Here is a 22,665-nt window from a genome sequence, read left to right as displayed (position 1 = left end):
AGTCTTTATGGCAACTGATTCTGAGTTAGAGAAGGGAATTTTGCAGGGCAGAATGGCAAAGTGTTCAGCTTCCAGAAGCAGATACAACACTGCAAGTATAGACCCTACCAGCTCTGGATGTGTGCTGGGCAGAAATGTGGGGGAGAGGTTCCTTGCACCCTTAAAACGGAGGCTGTTGCTTCAAACCCAGCCCAAGTCAAAGGTATTTTTACTGTGGAGATGCTGGCTGTTTTACAGGTGACAAGAAATTGATTTGAGATCTTTTCTGTCCTCAGTGGTCACTTTCTTCATTGTGCAGGCGGTTAGGTGCCAGTCCTGTGACATGGCATGCTTGGCTGGGAGATGTGAATGATTACTCTCCCAGGATCTGCTGATGTGCGCGCCGTCCCCGTCAGCGAGCAGAGTCTGCTCAGCGTATGCTTGCGTGTCTCTTCTCAGTGCTGACTTTATTTTATCTTATGCAGCCCTGTATGAAAACAGAAACATCATTGCTTTATTTTAGGGTTAGAAGCCAACTGAATGGAGTTAGTGAAGTGTGATGACATGTCTGCAGAAGGCCAGCTCGCGGTGACACAGCCATTGCTGTGACAAAGGAAGGTGGCGTGCAGAGCAGGCAACTTGCCTTGTGCTGTGTTTAGGTAGAGGCTTGGTATAGCTCACAGTTTGCTGCATCATCTTTTCTCGGAGGATGCAGAACTGGAAGAATGTCTGCCCACACCAAGGGACATGTATCTTTGCCCCCTTCCTCAGTAATTGGATTTGGCACTGCTGGCATGCATGGTGTGGGACAGTTTCACACCGAGCTGAAGAAGTGTTTGAGTTGCAGCCTGGCTGTTTTGTGCTTAGGGTTTTGTCCATTATGTTTGCAGCCTTTTGGGGTTTCATTCTGTGAATGGCTGTTCTCTGTGGTCTCTTGTACGTTGCATGTTTCTAGGTGTGCGGTGGCAGGAGAGTCCAGGTTGGCCCAGTGCCCTGCTTACCTGACAATATCAGGTCGCTTTGTGGGGGATTCCAATAAGAAATGCAAAAATGGAGATTGAACCAATGAGCTGTTGTGTTTCTTTTTTAAAAACAGCTGGACAGGGCAAAGTGAGCTGAAGAGCTGAGTCTCTGCAATTTCTTCTCTGCCGTTGATTTCGTTTGCTATGGGTCTGTATTGATCTTAAATCTGCTAGTACCATATGCAGCTTACAGTGCAGGCTGTGAATTGGTAAGGTAAACAGGGCAAGTGTGCTGTCAGTCTCTTGAGAAAGTGTTAATATTACACTGAGTTTGAGATTTTAATCACTCCTCTCAGGAAATGCTGAGTTAAGGTTCCCACAGTTGCTATTGCCTACTGCCTGTGCTCTGCAGTAGATACTTCCTTGTGTTACCACACAGCATGCATGCACTAATAAAAGATTACTCCATAGCCATAGCTAAGATTAGGGAAGAGAGGTTTTCCCTTGGCAAGACAGTAATTGAATAATACTTCTCTCCAGATGTCTGAATACTTTAGCCTCATTAAAGAATTAAGGCTCCTTGCCTCTTTGTGAGAGGTCAGTCTTGTAGAGCCATCAAAAGTTTGGTAGGGCCACCCAAAAAGCTCTTAGGAGAATCTAAGGTCAGAGTCAAGATCCGCTGTCTCAGGCCTGCGTGTTGGCTGCAGGAACATTCCTGTTTCCACCCCTTGGCCTGCTGATAAGGGACAGAGGTGTTGCATTTGCCTGGTGCTGGGTGCCCGTGGAGCAGCCACCCCTTTGCAGTAGCAGAGAAATTGTGGTGGAATCGTGAGCTCTGAAGTTTAGAGCAGGTTTTAACCTCTGTTTCTTTATACAGGCTCTATTCTTAGTGGCAGGGAATATGGACAGTGCATCAGGATTTCCACAAGTAAGCAGTAAATACCACCAGGAGGTCTACCAAAAAAAAAAAAAAAAGAGAGGTCAAAGTTCTCTCAATAGGCTGAATATAGAGAGAGGGTTTATTTTGTGTTTCTTCTTTGTTACCTACATTACTTGTCTTGAAAGCTTATTACATGTACAGGTGTTGCTCTGTGCTGGTAATGGGTGCAAGTACCAGGAGACAGAATGACGATGTCAGAGTTGTAAGCGTGATTATTTGTGTTTTCTTTCAGATAAGTAGTGCTGGTCTGTTTTGGACCCCTTCGTCTCTTTCCATCTCCTGAGTCCTAGAAAATCATGAGTGCCAAGCATGCAGGGAAGTGGTCCTCTGCAGCTGGCGGAGGGCACTGTCTTCTCAAAGCACTGGAGGTTGTGAGAGCTGTCCTGCTTTTTTCCCCTCTGGGCCAGGATTCAGCTAACTGGGAACTTATCCAACAATGCCTGGTTGGGGCTGTTTTCAAAAACTTACTGTAATTTGTTTCTTTCAGAGATGAGACATCTCTAAGGATTCTTATCTTATGTCTTTCTCAGTTCTTCTTGCCTGCTTAGTTTTATTTCTGACTTTGCCTGCCTCACCTGTACACCATGATGCTGCATCCACTTACACTTCGGCAGCCCAGTTGCAGTCCAGGGGTGGAGAAGGCACTTTTGGGAATGCCTGTGCATGAGGACTTCCCAGTGCTCCAGGCTGCCCAAGTCACCGCCTCAATAGAGGCCATGTGTCCTTAGTGAAAAAGGTCGCTGTCCTAGTCAGCTCCTGCATGTTTCACATCTGTTTTTCCTTGGCGGTATTTGTTGTTTCTGCTTTGTGCGCTTGTTCCTCTTGGGCAGCAGCCACTCGGGTGACTGGGCTGGCTCCTTCTCCTGGCTGGTTTCCATTGGTACAATTTCTCGGCTGGGGGAGCTGTGTTTTGGGCTCTGCATCCGGAGAGGGGTGCTTCTAGGGAGCAGTGGGATAAAACCTCGTGTTAGTCTGGTAGCAGTTCTGGTGGGGGTTTCTTGGCCATTTTGCTCCATCAGCCTGACTTTTGCTTGGAGCAGTCACACATGGGAGTGGGAGCGACCTGTGTTCAGAGTTGGGATTGCCTTGATTTCACTACCGCTGGTGCCTAGGAGTGTCTGGTTTGTTAAAAGGCTGCTGTGGTGTGTAGCTGGTGTCTGTGAGCATGGCACAGCTTTGCTTATGCAAATATGCCACAGAGACATCCCTGTTTACTGAGAGCAGCTCCCTTCAATCTCTGCTCTTTTTTTAACCTTGTAACTCTTTCCTGTTACACATGGCTAGAAATAAGTGATAGGAAAAAGTGGAAATGATATATTGCTGTAATGATGTTTTTTCTTCCATGCAGATGCATGAGTAAGAGGCTGTTTGGGGAACTTGTTTCTGGGGTGTCTGCCCCTGAGTTTGCTGCCAGGCTGGTGGGATCATTTCTCTACACTTTCCAGCCTGGCTGGGTAGTTTTTCTCAGGACAGCAAAAGATTGGTCTTTTCTCTGCCATGCAGGCTGTCATGGATAATCCCCGCTGGCTGAAGCACAGGGCTCCCTCACCTGTTATCTCCATGGCTTCAGGTGGGCACAGTGCTCAGAGTGGTCTGTTTTTTATTTTCCAGATCAAAGGCTTCCGAAAAATATATATGTCTGGGCAGCTGGGGCTGGGCCTGTGGTTTAGAGGGGCAGTGTGAAAGCACAGTGATGACTGCCTTCCCCCTGCTGCTGGGATATGACTCCCCAGAAGAGTAACCCTGCAGGCTGTACGCAACGCCCTGGAAGCCTGTGCAGACTCTTGCATAATTTCAGGCATTTTTCACCCAACACTTTATGCCTGTGCAGGGTGGAGGGAATGGAAGCCACTATGCCAGCAGTGGCTGGAGATGCCCTGTGGGCTGTCTGCTGAAGCCATTTCTCACACCAGGTAAACATCAGAGCTGCACCAGAGTGGTGGCATAGGTGTGTCCCCAAAAGGGGGGGACGCCCTTTCGGGACAGAGAAGGGAGTGTCCCCTTGGTTTTATTCAGCATACAAGCCAGTAGTGGGATATACACAAGGTCTTACAGCAAGGCCTTGGCTCAGGCTGCCATCGGTACCTTGTCACAGGAAGGTGGCTTGTGTTAAGTCAGGAGGTTTGTCCCTTCTGCAGTTAGGTGCTCTCTAGTATCTGATGCAGTCCTGTCTGTGGACTGTTGCATTATGGTCTGCCCTTGCTGTTAAGGAAAGGCAGTGGTTCCCCTCCAGCCTGCTGCTTGTTGCTGCGCTTGGTCCAACCTCTGCTGTGCTGTGAGCCTCTGCTGAGCCTCCCCTGCGGAACAAAAATGAGCAGAGAAGCTCTGGGGTGGGAATGCTAGGCGTTAGCAGCCAGGTAAAGGCTGCCCTTATTTCTGTCCCTTATCCACCACCCACCTGAAAAAGCAGGAAGAGATGTCGCATGCTTAATTTTTGTGCCCAAAGCGGGACTTGGGAGGGAGACACCTGGAGTTCCCTCTCTCCTGCCCAGGTAGCCTCTTTTCTTTGCCTCTGCAAGTTTGCAGGAAGCTGTTGGGTTTGGTTACTCATTTGTGGAGGTCAGGACTAAGTCTGGGTTTTTTTTCCTTTGTGTTTAGGAAACAGTTTACAAATTGTTTTGAGCATGGGGGAGCTGGTGGCGTGTGAAAGAGGCTCCTCCGCCTCTTTGCTGCTGGACTTGCATTAATTCTCTGCCCTACCTCTTTTCTCTAATCTCTTTCTTGGTTGGTAGCATGAGTATTTCTGAGTGCTTTCCCCAGCCTCCGACCCCTCTGTCTCCTAATATAACCTCGGTCACCAAACCACCTTGGGGCTTTATTTTTACTTTAGCCGTTTTGTTTGGCGTGGTTAAGGTTGGTTTCTTTCCCCTAGCAGTGAGAAGACTTCTCTGCAGAGGAAGTAAGAGAGTGCCAGGCTGCAGTTGAAACTGGTTAAACACTGAAACCACACTCCTAGCCTCTCTGGGTTTGAGACGTGACATTCAGCCATGCAGCTTAGCACTAGCTTTTTTTGCTGCCAGTTGTGCACCCTCCCTATTTGCACTTATCTTTTTTTATAAGCTCTGTTTTATACTTTAGAATGCTGGTAAAAACCTTCTTGGCTCCAGTTCCTGCGTTATTATTTTATTTTGGTGATCCAACCAGAAATGCTGTTGCACCTTGCCTGCGCTTGTGATCTTCTGTGGATGCTCAGTGCTGCTGTGATAAAGCTCCTGGAGCTCAGCAGAGCTCACAGGACCTGGTTACTGGTTTAGCCTGTGCGCACAGGTTCTGTAGAACCCACATGTTGCCTTCCAATGCAGCTTGACCTTTTGTCTCTTCACCCAGAAGGTGAAGGCTAAGCTATCAGTAGGAGTTTCCAAAAGCTGGTATTGATCTTGGGTTTTGGGGTTGGTTTTTTTTTCTTTCTTTTTCTTTTTTCTTCTTAGACCACGTTGGTGGTTTGACTTAACTGTGAAGAACAAGGCAGGGACTAATGTTACTTGAATGGGAGAGACACCGACATGTTCTCCTTCCGGTAACAGGCATCTGGTGCTAATGTGTGTAGAAGTATCGTGGTGGATCAGAGGTGGGATCACTACAAGGACATCAATGTGTTATGCCTGTGTGATATCCCAGTGTTCAGAGAGGCACTGTGGTGAGGGGAGTGAGGCTTCCAAGTTCCAACAAGCTTCTCATACTCTAAAACCAAGTACAATCATCCAGAAACTGTCTTTCCCTGTCAGTCACTCTTTCCTCATTTCCTCTCCTGCTGGTGCTGATCAGCCAGGGATTTGTGTGTAACCAAAACCCCTCCTGCTGCTGCACATTAGTCCTTTCTCGTGGCCGTGGATTTGATGATCCAGGACTGCAGAGTAGTGTTGGGAGGGAGAGTTTGCACTTCAGATGAGAATGCTGCCAGAATTGGCAGTATTGGTAAAAGAAGTGAAATGCCTAATAGCAGGGTTGGGAAATTTCCCAGAGCAGGGTGAAGGCTGTAGATAGTGATTTCTCTTGAGCTTTTTTTTTTTGTTAGTCTAACCTTGATCTTTGTACGAAGTTGGCCCAGGCCAGGTTTTTCTGCTGTCTGTTGTACACGTTTTTTGGGATGGGCACCTCATATTTCACAGCCAAACCTCTTAATTCTGCCACAGAGAATGTTTGTTCCTCTTCAGTGTTGAATGAGCCATTTCCAGACAGGCTTCGTATCCACTGTGGAGGTGGGTATTAGGAAAGAAACTTCCTTCCGGAGGATCAGGGAGTGGAACCTGCTGGAATCCATGTCATTTCCTCTGTCCTTGGCTCTACTTTTCCTCCCCAGCAGATTTCATTGCTGTATAATTCAACGTGGAGAGGGAGATGCCTTCGTGCCGTGTGTTACACTCCTCAGGTAGAAGCAAAGGTTTCAGAAGTACTCTGGGAATGCAGCAGGGAGGACAACTACCTCCAGGCGGTGGGAGCCTGGGGCACAGGCTGGCTGTGAGCAGCTCCGTTATCCCTGCCGGTGAGCATGGCCGGAAGAGCAGGAGTGTGAAGATTGCATGTGATAATGCTGTCATTCTTCTGGAAGGCACGCTCTTTGCTCAGCCTGTTGTCCAAATGTCTTCTGTTGGCCTAACTCCATTCTAAGCCTTTCAGGGTTGGATCTCTTCAGTCTTTACCCTTCTTAATTTCTGCTATTATCTCCCTCCTTTGTGCTTTAGCTCCACAAATAATCTACTCTGGAGTAGTAAAGGAGGCTGACAACACCTGAGCTTCATGATCAGGAGATCTCTTATGACCAGAACTCATCACACGTTTCTCAGTGTCAATTTTCTGTCACAGGAAGGGGATGCTCTTTACTCCTGACAAACACTTGGGGCTGGTTCAGTGCACAGCATGTGGCCTCCCCCTTACCTGCTGGACAAAGAAAAGGCTCTGCCTGGGTCAGCTCGCTTTCAGTGCTTAACCAGATGCAGCCTCAAAGAGCTGAGCTTGTATCCTAAACGACCTGCAGCACCAGAGCCAATTTGTGAAAAGTTTTGTGTTGAAAGTTAACTTGATATCTCAGCTGAGGACTCTCTGGCGTGTTTGCATAGATTTGTAGAGTTTATGGCCAGCAGGGACCATTAGATCATCTAGTCTGATCTCCTGTATATCACAGATCCTTAAATTTCACCCTGCTACTCCTATATGAAGCCAAATAACTTGTGTTTGGCTAAAGCAAAACTTCCAGAAAGACATCCAGTCTTCAGAATCCACCCTTTTCCTGGGGAGTTCATTCCAGTGATAATTGCACTGGTTCTGAAACACTTATACCTTATTTCCAGAGTGAATGTTTCCAGTTTGTTCCTGTGCTTTACTATCGCGCGAGTGTAAAGAGCCCTTAAGTACCGTGGAGGCACTTTGCACCCTGCAATCAAATCGCCTCCCAGTCTTTTTTGATACACTAAACAGATTGAGCCGTTTAAGTTTTTTCACTGCAAGACATAATTTCTAGCCTTTGAATCACTTTTATGGCTGTTTTTTGGACCCTTTCCAATATTTCAGCGTTCTTTTTAAAAATAAGGGCACTAGAACTGGGTGCAGTATTTCAGTGTCAGCCTTGCCAGTGCCGTATATAGATGTAAACGTGCTGTCTAGTGCCCGCTCCCTGCTTGTATAAGGGATGCATTAACCCTTTTTGCCGGATGTTGTGTTGGGAAATTGGCCACTGTAGTCCCTAGAGCCTTTCTGGAGAAGCTGCCTCGGGCACGGTCTCCTGGAGACTTAATTTTACATGATCCCAGATGCATAACATGACATTTGATGCTGGAAAACCCCAGATTTTGAAGCGATTATAATAACCTTGCGTGAATGCGCTGTAGCCATCGCTACTTACTGCTCCATTTGCCTTTGTGTCGCAGGCAGTTTGACAGCAGAAATTGCTTTCAGTTTGTTGATGAAAAACATTGCTAGTGAATCTCAACCAACCTCCTTCCATCCAGTTCAGCATGGGTCCCCAAAGACCATTGCTTTTTAAAAAGCTACTTAATCAGTTTTTAATCTGTTTAATAGTGATACTTTTTCAGGAATGTTGCATGTTACTAATTCATAGAAACCAAATGTAGATACCAGTTTGGTTGAAAAGGAAATAACGTGTATAAATACTCTATTCAACTTGTTTTTCCTTAAATCAAAAGTTCTGCTAGTAAATTAATTGTTAAATAACGTTGAATTTATTTATAGGTCAGATATTTGTTTTGGAGCCAGTGAAGTTACCACAGCTTGATCTTCACATTACTGAAGTGGACAATTTTCTTGCTTATGTTTCCCGACTCACCTGCTCCCTGCAGGGCTAAGGGAGAAGTGGAAAGCTCATCGGTTTTGCTGAGGGCCTTCCTAAATGCCTCTTTTTCTCTTGCTGGGTTGCTGACTTGTAACTCTTAACAGCCATGAGGTGTGTCCTGGAGCTGGAGCTGCTGTACTGCAAAAGATGAGGAAGCTGCAGGAGTGTCTCAAGATCTCTTTACCTGTAAATTAATTTTGTATGCCTCAAGGCCACGATACATCAGGGTTCCTTCTTTCTTCCATGCCAAAGCAAATTAGATTTTACATTTGTGCAGTGTCTGATACTAAGTATCAGGATTCTCGCTGGAATTGCTTCTAATGCTACAGAAATTAATCCATTTCAGGGCAGGACATTGCAACTGCTAAACAGAAACCTGCACTGGAACACGTGGCAAGAAGTAGTCAAGGCAAGCTCTGTATCCATTTGTGGTTGCAGGTGGTATATGAAGAGGAATGATTATGGTAATTAGCCCAGCTGGAATTTGCCCACAGCCCTGTGGGTACCTTGTAAACACTGCAAAAATGCTAGACAATCTTAATAGCCCTTTTGTCTCCTTTGTGTAGGTAGCCATTTGCACAAAAAACACTTTTCACCAGCGCTTTGTTGCAATTGCACCTGTAACAGTAAAAACCTCCTCCTGGTATCTTGCCAGTCGAGCCCGCTGCATCGTGGGCTTTTCAAGAAGCTCTGTATCAGTGCTTGGTGTTATTCCAGTGAGATACTGCTATAGAAAACACCAGCCACAGCTGTGCCTTGCAACTTGGGAACGGCACGGGATAAAAGCTCAGGCTGATGTCATTATAAGGCCATCTCCGAGGGAGGCAGCGGGCTCACTGCTGCTTTCCAGTGGTGTAAAGCTCTGAAGGAGCTGCCTGCGGAAGAGAGGAATAATCTTAATAGTTAATGTGTTATATCAAGCCCTTGGGTTGGGAGTGAGAATATGGCATGGTTTGGGTGCCTGGTTGTTATTTCATGCAGTTCTCAGCAAGAAAGCTGTGCCTGGAAAAGCCTGGCTGCCCAAGAAACCCTGAAAATATTTGGGATGAGTGTGGTACGTGTTTTGGAGCAGAGCTCTGTGGCTCTGTGGTCTGTATTCCAGCTCCTTGTCACTGAGGAGACCCCTAGACTCAGGAGAACATCCCACTGTGCTCCAGTCCCTTCCACTCCAGTGGAAAACAGTGCATTTGTTACAGGCAGTTTTGCATCTGGTCTCTTGATTAATGGACTTGTCTTTTGCAGCCTATTTTGACTCTGACACAGCTTTCTGCTCCACAGATGCTTTGCTGATGTTGAAGAAAGTTTGCCTCGCTTGATAAAGACCAGATCCTGAAATTTACTTCCAAACCTGAAGTAACAATTTTTAACTTGAAACGCTTTTTCCCCAGGAGTCGCTGCTCCAGAATCCTTCCCTTATTTGGTGCCTCCTTCACAGCTGGGACTGATGCTCAGGTGCCAAAGCTCTGTGCACTCCTTGCCATGAGCCAAATGGGTCTGTGCTGGGTTCAAGCGCAGCAGCTCTGCTTCCTGGCCTTGATGCTGGCACTCCTTTTCCTGTGCATCCTGGTGGCATTTCCAGTGTTTCTGTGCTGGGGTGGGAAACACCGTTTTCAACCTTTTGATCGGTGCACAGTCTCTTGAGGTTGGGTCTTGCTTTCTTCTTTTCTGGCTCGAGACATGACAAACCTTTCCTGAAGCTGTCTGATCGCCTCTGTTCTGTGTGTTGTCAGGATGTATTCCTCGTGGCCTCTCAGTGATTTGAGCTGGCTGTTCCAGGACCGTTGCTATCTCTGCACTTAGCTGCTCTGCGAGAAGTTGTTAGTCACTGTTGATTTCTTCCATGGTAACAAATCCAGTTTGGTTGGCTGTGCGGTGTGTGAATGCTCCCCAAGCAGCAGTGGGCTGCTTCCTCTGGTGAGGTTGCCTCTTCCCAGGTGGATTTAGTCTGTCTGCACATGCTGACTCATGACAGCCGAAACAGCTGTTTTCAGCTTCAGGCACTACTGTGTGCAGGGACCCCTTCTTCTTCTTGACAGCTGGTTTGTTTTTATAACTAATGCCTTCACTATATGCTCATAACTTCCATATCTGTGATGCCCGTTTTTCAACTGGAAGAGCCAAAATCCATTTTTTGATAGTTTCATTGTTGTATAAGCCTTACTTGGTGGACTCTTCCCAAACGACCGATTGGGACCAGCCAGATTTCATTCCCTGTCCCAAGGAGCAAAGGTGCCTGTTAAGGGCAGCAATGTAAGTGCACAGGGAGTCCTGTCTTCCCCTGGCATCAGCACAAGGACTGTTTTCAGGAAACCTTTGGCAGGGGCCACCTTTCGACTGCACAGTGAGTGAGATGAAGGCAAGAAGCTGTTGCAGGTCTCATGCTAGCACCATTCAGGGTAGCGAGCACGCTAGCAGGGCTTTTGGGAAGTGTTCCTCTGCCATTTGAATGCTGAACAATGCTGAACAGCGGGTGATGGGACTTCCTCCTCCCTGCCCCAAAGCTGGGCCGCTTGGTGGAGTTAACTGTTTTCCTCTTGCTGTAAGAAGTAGCGTTTTATGGGAGGAGCAGGGGAGGGCTCCCGGAGACTGAGGGACAGGTGAGTCACTAAAGAAAGAGTCATTCAGAGAAAAGCCCAGTCAAAGCAGCCCATGGCCTTAGTGTGAACTCGGAGATGAAAGGTCCAAAGTTAAGTGATGAGCTCATCAAAACCTTGAGGCTGTGAGAGAAAAAGTGATGAAAGAAGTGTGAGAGGTGCCTGCTTGAGATGCCACAGTGCTGGGGCACACAGGCCTCTGCCTGGGCTTGCTGAGTTCATGCTTAAGTTGGCAAGAGGTACAAAACATGCTTCTTTCCTAGAGGCAGGTATCCTGCTTCCTTTAAAAAAAAAAATAATTATAACTCTATATATACATATATGCACATATCTCCATGTCCCAGTTCAGCACTGGTTCCTGTGGAGTGTGACTGGGTAGTCCTTGGGACTGAGAATGAAAAGGCTGAGTGTGAAACTTGCTCTGAGAAGATGGGGGCGAAGCTGATGTCCTGGCAAGCCCTCCCAGAGCCGGGTGTCATTGTGGGAACACTCTGGGCATGTCCCCGCTGGGCGCAGGCGTCACTTTCCATTCGAGGTGGGGACTTTTGGTACTCCCCTGCTGCCAGTAAAGTGGTGCGGGGATTGCGGGGTGAGTGCTCCGGGGGCTGTGGGTGAATGTGGGCATTGGAGAAAAACTGCCCCAATTTCTTCTTTCCTTCATGTGCAGCCTGCTGCTCAGTGTTGTGACAGGCTTTCCAGTAGAGATGGGTCAGGCCACGAACTCCTGCTCTTTCCCGTATCCCCCAGCAAAGAGCACAGAGCATGGACCCTCTCCTCCAGCTCTTGCAGGGAGCAGCAGCATTTGGCACTGGCCACTGCCTCACCAAGGCTCTTGCACCTAGGGGCTCAGACTTGTTAGGCTGTGTCTCTGTCAGGGTTTGTGATTGCAGCTGGAGCCAGAGAGATGGTCACAAACCAGCTTTCAACCTCCACAAGCTGTTGCCTGAGGGGGGGGGAAAGTACATGTTAAGGGTTTCAAGGTCTGAGCTGCCTTGGTGTCCTATGGAGGATGGTGGAGAAGCAGCTACATCCAGACTTCACTGGCTGAGTGAATAAGGGTTTTGCAGTGCTGTCCCAGTATTCTCCAGTCTCTTCTGGGTTTCATCTGCAGAGTTAATAAAATGGTGGCAAATAAAGTTGAGTTCCAGTGGAAAGGGCTCTTAGGGCAGCAGTAAAATAGTGAGTAAGCAAGAACCCCTTGCTGCGGGGGCCAGTTTAATTGGTCTGGCTTGTTTTATGAGACAGGTTTTATGTTTAAACTCGCACATGGCCCAGGAGTGACTCTGCAGCAGGGCATCATTCTCCTGCATGGGTCCTCTGGGAATGCAGCCCGGGTTAATTACACCTAACCCAGCAATCGCACCTCATGGAGCAGCTGGCATAAGTCATGGCATGAGCTGAGGGGTTCGGCAATGGGGTGGGAGGCAGTGCCAGAGCTGGGACTGCCAGTGATAACCGTCCCCCCCCGGCAGGCCTGGTAGGGAGCTTGGTGCTACCAGGAGGCACCGGCTGATGCCCATCTTGCACCCTCTGACGTGCACCTGGCTCTTGGCCAGGCAGTGCCACAGCCCTGCCTAGTAACCTCGTCCCTTCCCTGTGCCTCTGTTCCCGCTGTAAATGGAAGTGGCGTTGCTGACCTTTGCAGAGGAGTTCAAGATACAAAAATCTTGCACGAATGGGAGCAGAGCTCTGGGTCGCTCCTGGTCAGCATCTCCCTGCGTGGTGCTCGGAGCCTGGCTTTTCTCACCATGCTGAGGCTGTGCAGGCGCGCGGGTGCGGGCGGAAAGCCTCTTGTGGAGATGGTAAGAGGGAGGCCAGTCCACTCCTGGTGTGACACAGCCACCTTTAAGGCCAGGCAGTGAGCTTACCCACCCACAGCCTTCTTCAAAGCCCTTTAGATAAGGACCGGGAAAGCCCAGAGCTCAGCTGAGCTAGGGAGGCAGCTTAGAGCAGTAGTAATTATTCAAATCACATTTTGGTGTTAGTGGAGCTAAGCAGGGCAGGAGGCTGCCTTTGCGCTGTATGCTACAGCCAGCTCCCCCTGTATCTCCTTAACTCCCTGTTGCTGTAATAGTTCAAGAGTAGCGCTGCTGCTGCAAGCTTTCAGAGGCTTTTGTGAAACATCTGAACACCTGCTCCCTCTCTCTTAATTGCTTAAGGCTGGATGTGAACGAAGGGGTGCAGCATCACCCCAATGCCCCCTTGCTTCTTTCCTAGAGCAAGTGCTTCTAGCTTTGTTGCTGAACTCGCCAGCGCAGAAAAGCACCCGGGAGGACATCCCGCTCCTCTCTGCATCGACCAGATGCTTTTTCGCCTGCGCCACAGTTGTGGAGCACGGAACAAGTTGCTTCTGCCGTTTTGTTGGGGTTTTTTTCCCTGTTGGTGGGAAAGGCTGCCTTTGGGGACTCCTTTTGCATAATCCCTTAGGCTGTGCTTCGAGCTTACTTACCAGGTGCGGAGGAGGAGGAGGAGGAGGAGGAGGAGGCAGCCTTCGGCCAGAGCTGCCCGGGGGTGGTGCCCGGCGGGCAGGCAGCCCTGCGAGGGACCCGGCAGAGGGTGCTGTGTCTCCACCGCCTCTCCCTGCTCCTGCTCCAGCTGTTTGGCACTTGCCTGTGCCTGTGTGCATGATGTTTGTAAGAATTTGGGCATGTCCATTTGGTTCCCATCTCCAGTGCCACCCCCAGCATCCAGGCCAGGTTCTTCTGTCACTAGGGACATTCTTAATTCACAGGAAATCGGAGAGAGTTTAATTGTTTTCTCCTCTCTCTCTTTTTTTTTTTTTTTTTTTTTTTTTTCCCATGCAGCTGAACAAAAGGTTCATCCTCAGTTTTCTCCATGCCCATGGGAAGCTGTTTACCAGGATTGGGTAAGTGTGCAGGATGTTTATTTTATTTTCCTACATTACAAGTCTTTTTGGAATTTAATATTGTTAGCAACTAAGCTGTGTTTGGAGCTGAGGGCACAGGGTGTGAATTCTTGCAGGCCTAGCCTCCTGGTTCTTATTCTCCTTACCCGCCCTCCGATCCACGCTCGTTATTGTTTGGGCTTTTTCTTCCCGCACCTTAAGGCTCAGTGCTGCCCTGGGACCCTCTGGCAAAGGCTGAGGTGGGATGGCTGATACACACACAGGAGGGACTAGAGGCTGTTTTCTCTCTCTCTCTCTCTCTCCCATCTCCTTGCTCCCTCCCCTTTAATCTGTGGGCTTACACCCCACCCCACCCCTTCCATTCTCCCTAGCTCTTAGCCAGCAGAGAGGTGATTCTGGGGGGCTCTCAGTGAGAGCTGCCTGTGAGGAGCACAAAGCCATCAAGGCAGAACCGTGTGGTGGCTGCAAGCTGCCGTCCAGAGCGTGTCAAGACAAGCCTTGCCCTTCATCTCCTTGCTGCCATTTCAGTGAAAGCCTCACAGCTGAGAGCTGCCCTGGCTGTGGGAACTGGTTTATACAAAGTGCCTTTGGCAGTGTCTGTCAGAAACTGGTTTGGAGGAGTTGAACAGCTACCCCTGAAGCAAAGCAAGACTGATTTGGCCTGGGCTGAGATCCCAACCTTGGGGACATCCTTATGACCCAGAGAGCAGAGCTCAGCCTTGCAGCCGGTGGGCTTCCCATAGAGCTGTCCCTGCTCCGGGTCCAGGCTGGCCCTTGCTGCCGGGTGATGGGGCAGCTGTTGCAAAGAAGCCTTGTGCGGGTCCCCGCAGTCTCTGGCAGCGGTGGTCTCTGCTTGAGCCTGCCAGTGCCTCATAAGCAGACGTTGTCTTGTGAGCTCTGTTGGCTCCTTCAGTCTCTTGTGGAACTGTTAGCTGCAAGTTACAAGACTGAGAGACCTTTTCCAAGCCACTTAAGTAAAGGTAGCGTGGATGCAAAGTGGCTTGTCCCTGCTGTTGGGTTTTTTTCACTCAGATGTGCAGCTCCCTGTCTCTGGGCCTGCCCCCTTTCCCTCCTGGAGCAGGGAGGCACAGCAGCACAGGACACAGCACTGATCTTGCCTTGCAGCCTGAAACCTTGGTGCTTGCTCCACCCAGCATGCTTTCTGGGATGACCAGTCAGGAGTGGCATGTGCTTGACCCTTCGTAAAGCAATGGGAAGTAGGAGCTGGCTGGCCGATTTGTTGGAGATGTGTCTGAAGGCGAGGGGGAGAGCAGTGTGCTCACTGCCAGGGCTGTTGATCTCTCCCTGAGTCACAAGGCACTGATTATTTGCTCGCGGGCAGCAGTCTGGCCTGCAGTGAGGAGGCAGAGCTGGATATTCTCCTGCCTGCAGGAAAAGAGGAGGAGAGCTGCGAGAAGCCATGAAAAGTTTGGTAACTGCAATATGTCTGTGCCGGAGGGCAGAGCATCCGGGGAGCTGCTGGTCTCCAGCTCTGTGGGGCCAAGCTCACAGCCGAGCCCTGGTTGAATACATGCCATTGCAGGGATTAATGGGGATGTTGCAGAGGTTGCTCGCATATTTGGCTCCTGAGAGTTTTGTGAAATTAAGATGCAGCGTTTGAGGTGGTTGCTTCCCAGGACAGTCATTTAGAAAACCCAAGTATGTTTAATGGTAGAATATTCCCTGAAGTACTTGGAAGGGAACTAGAAAGTAATACCGTGACACAGGAAGAGAAAATCATCCAGCCCTGTTAAACAGTTTCCACGTTTAAAATAGGTAAAAGGTGAGGGGTGGCTGAGTCCTCTTTGGGCAGGATCTTCAGTGATTTATCTGTTAAAAGTACGGAAAGGATGATGTTGCCCTAATTGGACTCTTTTGCTCCTAAAACCACAGGTAAGCAATTTATTAAAAGCTTCCGCTCTGCTCCTGACCTGCTGGTTCTGAGCTCAGTGGGGTTCCTGCGTGCCGTTCCAGATGTGCTGTGGTATCAAAGCACAGCTGACAGGGCTGAGGAAGCCCTCGCTCCTTCTTACTGTTATTCCATGGCAGTAATCTTCATCTCCTTGCTAATAACCCGTCCTGCAAAGGGCTTCTCCATCCCCAGTGTCCTGTCTGCTCAGAGAGGATGTTGCTGGATACACTGGACATAGTCTGAGATTTCTCAAAATTAGGAAGTCTTTACAAGCAATCAGTTTGCTTTAATTCCCTGTCTGCACCCCAAATTCATGGAAATTGCTTCTTCCAGGGAAAGCAGTGCTTTTGTACAGGCAGACCTGCTCGGTTCTGCACAGCTACAAAGTACAAGGGGCCTATTTGTTACAGCCCATGGTTTGTGGGAAGGTAACAGAGACTTTGATCCGCTCCAGCAAGCGGTGCCCACGGAGAGGGTACCATTGCTGCTAGGCAGAACCAGTTGAAAGGCTTCCGTGAAACATGGTTAAGAAGAAAGCCATTACTGCCTTTAAAAATAGAGCCTTTTACTGTCCTGAAAGTCTGTTGGGGAAGCCCAGCAGAATTGCCCATGTGGGTTACCAGAAGTGGCTTGCTAATCCAGCCTGTAATGTGCTGATATCACCAGATCTGAATCTCTTGGGGAAGATAGAGGAAATTGCCATGGAGGCTCCTGAGGGTGCCTGCCCTGGCTCCAGATGCTTCACCCACTGCGGATTCTGGCTCCCTTGCTCCCATGTGGGCACACTGGTACAATGTCACTGATAACTGGAGTGGACAGTTGCTGTGAGATAGCTGTAATTCTTGCTGGGTCTACCTGTGGCTTGTTCTAGTGTAGGAGCAAGAAATAACACAGTAAGCTCAGCAGAAAAGGCAGCAGGACAGGAGGACCTGCCCCCCCGCCCCCCCCCCCCCCCCCCCCCCCCGGCCCCTGCAGTAGTTTCCAAGGTTTCTGGCAGCTTCTTGGTTATAAAGTTGTCTTCATGGGATACCAGGTGAGGACTCTGGGAGGGCTGTTGTGGGCAACCGTGTCTCAGTCATTTTATGAAACGACTGTGCTCTTCTTTGCAATCAGTTCAGTTTTTGACCCCGCTTCATTTGGGAAGTTGCTGAGGATCCAACAGCCCTGACAAGTAACCTCAACTAATTCCCATAGCAATGCCAGATGAAGAGTAGGATAAACGTGTCAGATTTCCGTGGGCGCTTGTGAGTGGTGTTGAAAGCACACCCCATCCTCAGCCGTGGCACTGCAGCCGCTGGCTGCTGTGTCCTGATGAGCGACAGCAGCGCTGTGTGCTGCAGGGACCTGCTCCAGCTTTGACATTTCCAGCAGCTAGACAAGGCCAGTCGTTAGTCTGCAAGTCCTTGTCCTGTGGGGCTCGAAGTGATGAAGTTTAGGGGCTCAATCACAGTGCCGGGGAGTGTGTAGCCTGGGGGACAGGGCTCGGTGCCATGGGATCTGATTCTGCAGTGAGGAGCCCGGGGACAGGCACAGTTCTGGAGGAAGCATGCTCTGGCCAACATTCAATGCACTGGAATTGCCACATCCGCATGTGGCACCAGTGTGTGCAGTTTGCTGCAGCCTGGGCTTCTCGGGAGTCCCATGGGCTGCTCCTGGTCCAAGTGAGCTGCTGGCCTCTTGGCATCCCTCCCAGCTTGGTAGAAGTCAGTAGAAAAAAATGGTTGGTCAGAAATGACTCATAAAGGCCGTGTTTTCCTGCCAAAGGAATGCTGCTTGTCGGTCACAGAGTAATCCCTCGCTACCCTGTGCTAAGGAAGGCTTCAGCTGCCTCCATCGCAACCTGCACCCTCATTCCCCACGGCTCCTGGACAGGAGACAGCACCCCAGGGGGTCCCCCTTCCCCAGGAGACATGACACTGAGTGAGCTGTGCCGACTGACCGCCCTGCACCCCGGGGCATAGCCTGTGCACTACAGACTCTCTTTCTGTCTGCAGGATGGAGACTTTCCCTGCGGTGGCCGAGGAGGTCCTGAGGGAGTTCCAGGTGCTGCTGCAGCACAGCCCCCCTCCCATCGGAAGCACCCGCATGCTCCAGCTTGTGGCAATCAACATGTTTGCAGTGTACAACTCCCAGCCCAAAGGTACCACGTGCTGCTTCAGGGGAAGCGGGCTGGGGATCAGCCACTCTTTGTATGGCAGAGTTGCTCATGTCGAGAAGGCGGGGGGATGGGACAGGACAAGACACTCACCAACTGAAGATAGATGGGGAAGTGGAGTGGTGGTTGGATGCCTGGGGGTATTGGCATGCGTAGGGACAGCAAAGGGACCTTGCTTGGCCTCGGTGGAGCTGACTGAGGTGTCTGAGGAGTGAGGAGGCATCACATCTCCCTGGAGCCTGAGTCATCAAGCACAGAAGGAAGGCACTGCTTTGTCACTCTGCCTTCCCAGCATTTAGCCTGGGCACTGCTCAGTGCCTGTGGCAGCATCAGAAGGGCTGGGAGCATCTCAGAGGCCTTGGCGGTTGGGAGAGTGGTGTTGCCTGTGGCTGTGTCTGTGCAGGTGGCTGGGTGACCCGATGCGACTCTGAAAGGCCAGGTTGGAGGCTGTGCCCCACACTGAGGCATCTGGAGAACAAAGCAGATCTCATATTACTCATCCTCCTCCCTTGCCTCCTCCATCCTCCCAGGAGGCTGTATGTGGTCTCTTCCATTGTCGAGTTTAATGTATTGGTCAGCAGAGATGCCACCAAACCAGAGTCTCTTTCAATGAGTTTGACGTGGTGCTTCCAGGGAATGTGTTCTTCCCTCTGGCTCCCCGAAGTGCACACAGCGGCAGGTACCCAGGTCTGCCTGAGCCACGTGTTTGGGAGCAGGGATGGGGCTGTGCTCCTTGGGTGGGAGGGAACAGTTTTGCATGCGGATTGTTTGGGATGCAGATCCCAAAGATGGAGGCCTTCAGCTGATGGATTTCAGTTAAAGCCACTATGTGGGCGATCAGGCTGAGCCCCAGAGAGCTGCTGCTGGAAGATTTCTCCCTCATGAGCCAGTTGGCCACTTGTCAGACTAGTGGTTAGTGGCCAAGGTCAGCTGATGGAGTGAACCAGTATCAGCCGGAGGACTGGGAAGCAGCTCCTGTGCACTGTGCCTGCTGCCCGGCCAGCCTTGCAGGCACCCTCCTCTCCCAGGGGAAGCCCTGGGGGAGCTGTCAGTCCTGCTGGTGAGGCAGGCTTGCCCTCTCGCCTGCTAGATGCCAACCAGCGACAGCGTGTTTATCTTTGAGCTGCAAAGTACTTTACAATTATGAGCAAATGCCTCTGCGTGGCCCCCCGGTAGGTATATTAATAGCGATGTCTGTGCCGCAGGCAGGAGCGGGTGGTAAAGAGGAAGAGATTTGTCTGGGCTGTACAGCAAGCCCCTGTGGCAGGGCTGGAAGCAGTCCCAGCTTTCAGATCACTGGACTCTGCTCTTCCATCCATAGCTGAGTTGTGGATGTGTGTGAGTGACAGAAAGGGAGTGCTTTTTATCTCATGTGAAAAATAAGTATTCTCTGAGTTTTCTGCCTCCTGTGTGGGTAGCTGCCAGCTGCTCCCAGCTTTCAGATCTCTGGAGAAAGTGAACCTGTTCCTGCTGGGGACTGCAGGCTGCGCAGAGCAGGTGGCACTGTTCATGAAATGCCTGCAGGTCGGGTGGCACTGCGGCTGCCATCTGATGCCTGGCACCCTTCAGGGATTTCCCTGAGGGTACTTTGCTCTGGTGACCCTAAAATATCGCTGAAAATATTGTTGGCAAAGCAAATCCTGTTGTCAGCGCAAATGCCCTGGTGGTCTCCGAGCGCTCGTGTGCCGAGTGCTGGCACAGCGCAGGTTGGGCTCAGTGCCGACACTGTGATACTGAGAAGACCTGGGTTCAGAAGGAAAAAAAAAAAAAAAAAAAAAAGCAAAGGGTCTGGAGCTTAATAGGCAAGCAAGAATGTTTGTTGAATTATTACCAAGTGCCCAGCACAGAGCGAGGGTGTTGGCTCCTTCCCTGGCGTGTGGGTTGCTGTGGGCAGAGGACTGGCTGCAGCATACGGCAGAAACGGCTGTCGGGAAGGTGCGGGGTTTCCATTTCCCAGCACATGAGTCACCTCCCTGGGTTGCAGTAGCATGGGCAGCGACGGGAGCGGGTGTGAGGAGGCTGATCCACCCCTGTGGATGTGAGGGAGGCTGGGGAGGGCACAGGGAGCAGTCCCACCCTGCCTGCATCCCAGTTGCCAGGAAGTGTTACTGGGGAGCCGCGAGCTGGGCTCGCTGTAGTCAGAACTTGGCTGTATCAGCTTCGTGGAGCTGGATCTAACTTTGCAGTTGGACCGAATGACCTCCAGAGATCTCCTCCTACTGAAATCTTTCTGCAAATCTGGGATCAGAATGTGTCTGTGTCCTTCCCATCGCAGGGGCCTGTCTGACCTTCAGCCGCGAGCTCACAGTAGCAGGAGGAGCTCTGTGGGTTTGGGGCCGGGGAGGGAGGTCTATCTGAGAGCCTCTCTTCCCTGCTGGCCAGGGGTAGTTCTCTCCGGGGTTAGCTGCTCCCTCCCTCCCCTGCCATGTATTTCCAGGTCTCTGGAGCCCTAACTACTCCCGAGAAACTTGGAAACTTGCTTGCTTGCCCTGTGTCTGGTGTCTAATCAATCCCTCGTGCTGGGATTCAGTGGTGCTAGCAGTTGTGGGGCGGTGTCGCAGGCAGAACAGTCTCAACGTGGGGAATTTTTACAAAATGTTATGCCCACGAACACAAACATTTAATCATAGATTCAGGTATTGAGAAAAAGGAAACGTGAACAATGAAATTCTTTAATAAACGCCTTCCCTTACTGTTTCTTTGGCTTAGGCCAAACACCTATCCTGCCCCGTCTTGGTCTCGGCTTCCCCAGTTTTCCCTGCAGATTGTGCTTGGCCTGGCCCAGTTCCTTCAGTGAGGCAACAGGCAGCGCAGGAGGCTGGGGACTTGTGTGTAACTGTTTTCTATCTGCTGCTGTTTGCTTTTTACTTGTTTTCTTTTGCTGAGGTGTGGGTTGGCCGTGGTCACCGAGGGATGTCCCTGCCCCAGTGTGTGTCCCCGGGGCAGTTGTGATGTGTCCTCCTGCATGTCTCTGGCTCCTACGGCTGCCACCCTTCCGTAAATCAATCTGTGCAAGGTCACCATGTGCTCTTCTGGCAGGCTGACTTTTTGGGGTGCACTGGGGTGTTTAAACTGGGTTCAGAAGCAGCCAGCTGTGAGCAGCACCTGGCGTTTTCATGGCCTCTTGCCATGCCGGTCGCTGCTGCAGCCCTCGTGTACCCAGACCTTGCAGCGTGTGCCCCGGGCAGGGCTCGGGTGAGTGCAGTGAGAGCCCTGCAGTCCGTGCCCAGCGCAGGCAGCTGCACTGTGCTTGTCCCCCGGGGGCCACACCAGGCGTGCCAGACTGGTCTCGGCTGCCTGTGCAGCCAGGCAGCGCTGGGAAGACCCTGGGAGATGCATTGGGTCTGTTGTTTTCTCTGACAGAGGAAGCCAAAGAATTCCCGCATGAAGTGCTTCTCCCACTGTTCGTATTCCTCTGAGTGAGCCATGCTCCCCATCATCCAGGGAGGCGTGCAGGAGGCGTGCAGAGTCCCTCTGACCTCCTGGTTGCCTCCTGTCAGGAGCATTCAAGGTGTGAAAAAGCTTTTTGTAGACCTCAAACCTATGGGGCAAGGAGGGCTCCCGCAGGGGAAGGAGGCAGGGAGAGACACAACCACTCTCCGTGGTGGAGACATGCAATTGCTGGAGTTTTTCCATCATGGCATGTAGGTGACTACCAATGTTTTGCGCCATCCTGGGCTGGGGCGGGACCTTTGTAGGGTGGCCTGTTTAACAGTTTGGTGGCCATCTGCACAACCAGCTTACAGAGAAGTTTGGATCCCTTTATCCCAACCGCAAACACTCCAAGAATTTTAATTTTTTTTTAATTCTGTAATTTGGGGAAATAAAACTCTGGTTTCTGAAAAGACTAATTGAAGCCGTGCTTGCGGCAGGGGCATCTCAGTGAGTGGAGAGAGAGAAACCCCCTCCCAGCCCATCTGTGCCCAATTTACTCCGATCTGGCCTCTCTGAGGCTTTTTTTCTTTCTCTCTCTCTTTAATAATTTGTTTTATAATTCCTGGAATCAAACCCATCTCAGACACACTGTTTTATTTTACTGTATTATTGGATTATACTTCCTATAAATCACTGGATGTTATTCATAGGCCACCACCAGAATAACTTCCCCTCTCTCCCCCGACGGCCCCGCATTCCAAACAAGCGCACACCAAAGTGGGGGTGCAGCAGCGCGGGGCACCCTAGAGACACTTCCCGGAAATCCCAGCAAATTTGCCTGGCTGCGGGTGTGAAGCATCAGGCTGCAGCACCTGGATGCCTTCTGGCACTCTTGGGCCGGTCGCGTTGTGCCGTGTGGAGGTTGTTAGGAGGTCGGGCTTAGGTGGAAGTGGAGAGGGGAGGGGGCTGCCATATGTGCATCCTCAGCACATGTAGGGAATGAAGTTGCATCCCCCGGGGCCGAGCAGAGTCGGGGCACAGAGGCACAAGGAGGTTCTGGCCAAGCACACGGCTTTAGCTGCAGATTGGGAAAGTGGCTTGTGTTTCAACCAGAGGGAAGTCATGGCAGGGCAGGGTGACCAGCCTGTAGGGCGTCTGCTCTGCCAGGGCCGATGGGTGACGAGGAAGACCTGCTACTTGAGCAGCAGTCCCAGCCTGTGGGATGTGAGGAAGGTTCAAGAGGGGAGCTGGTGACGCTGGGCTTTGGGTGGCAGCCCTCCTGGGTCTGCTGGCTTGAGCGGAACACGGTCAGGTTTTCTGTGTGAGATAGGGTTGGCTGGGAAACCTCAAAGGCTTATGCAGAAAGGGAGGATTCACATCCCACTCCCTGCAGCAAATTCAGAGCAGTGTCTATTCCCTTTGCACTGCCACACTCGGAGCTGTGTAGAGTGGCCAAATACTGCACAGGCCACTGGGTGCAGAGGTACTCTGCAAAGAACTGCTCTTACACGGTGAGTGTCCGCTAACTACAGCCTTTGCAAGGGTTTGCATGGTCCTGCTAGCTCCTTGGAAGACCTGCTCCACATTCTGAGATGC

The 22,665-nt window shown here is 50.7% G+C and overlaps 1 protein-coding gene across 1 annotated transcript in view; it reads left to right on the top strand.

Annotated features, from left to right (window-relative positions):
• SMG6 (SMG6 nonsense mediated mRNA decay factor) overlaps positions 1 to 22,665 on the top strand; it is a 115,876-nt gene that overhangs the window by 12,479 nt on the left and 80,732 nt on the right. Inside the window, exons 9-10 of the mRNA XM_080379826.1 lie at positions 13,566 to 13,627; positions 17,534 to 17,679. Coding sequence (XP_080235952.1) covers positions 13,566 to 13,627; positions 17,534 to 17,679 — 208 coding nt within the window. The remainder of the gene's footprint in view (positions 1 to 13,565; positions 13,628 to 17,533; positions 17,680 to 22,665) is intronic.

The sequence above is a fragment of the Falco punctatus genome (assembly GCF_963210335.1).
Source record: "Falco punctatus genome assembly, chromosome: 1".
NCBI lineage: Eukaryota > Metazoa > Chordata > Aves > Falconiformes > Falconidae > Falco > Falco punctatus.
The sequence above is the reverse complement of the archived record's forward strand: the minus strand, read 5'-3'. Positions and strand labels throughout refer to the sequence as shown.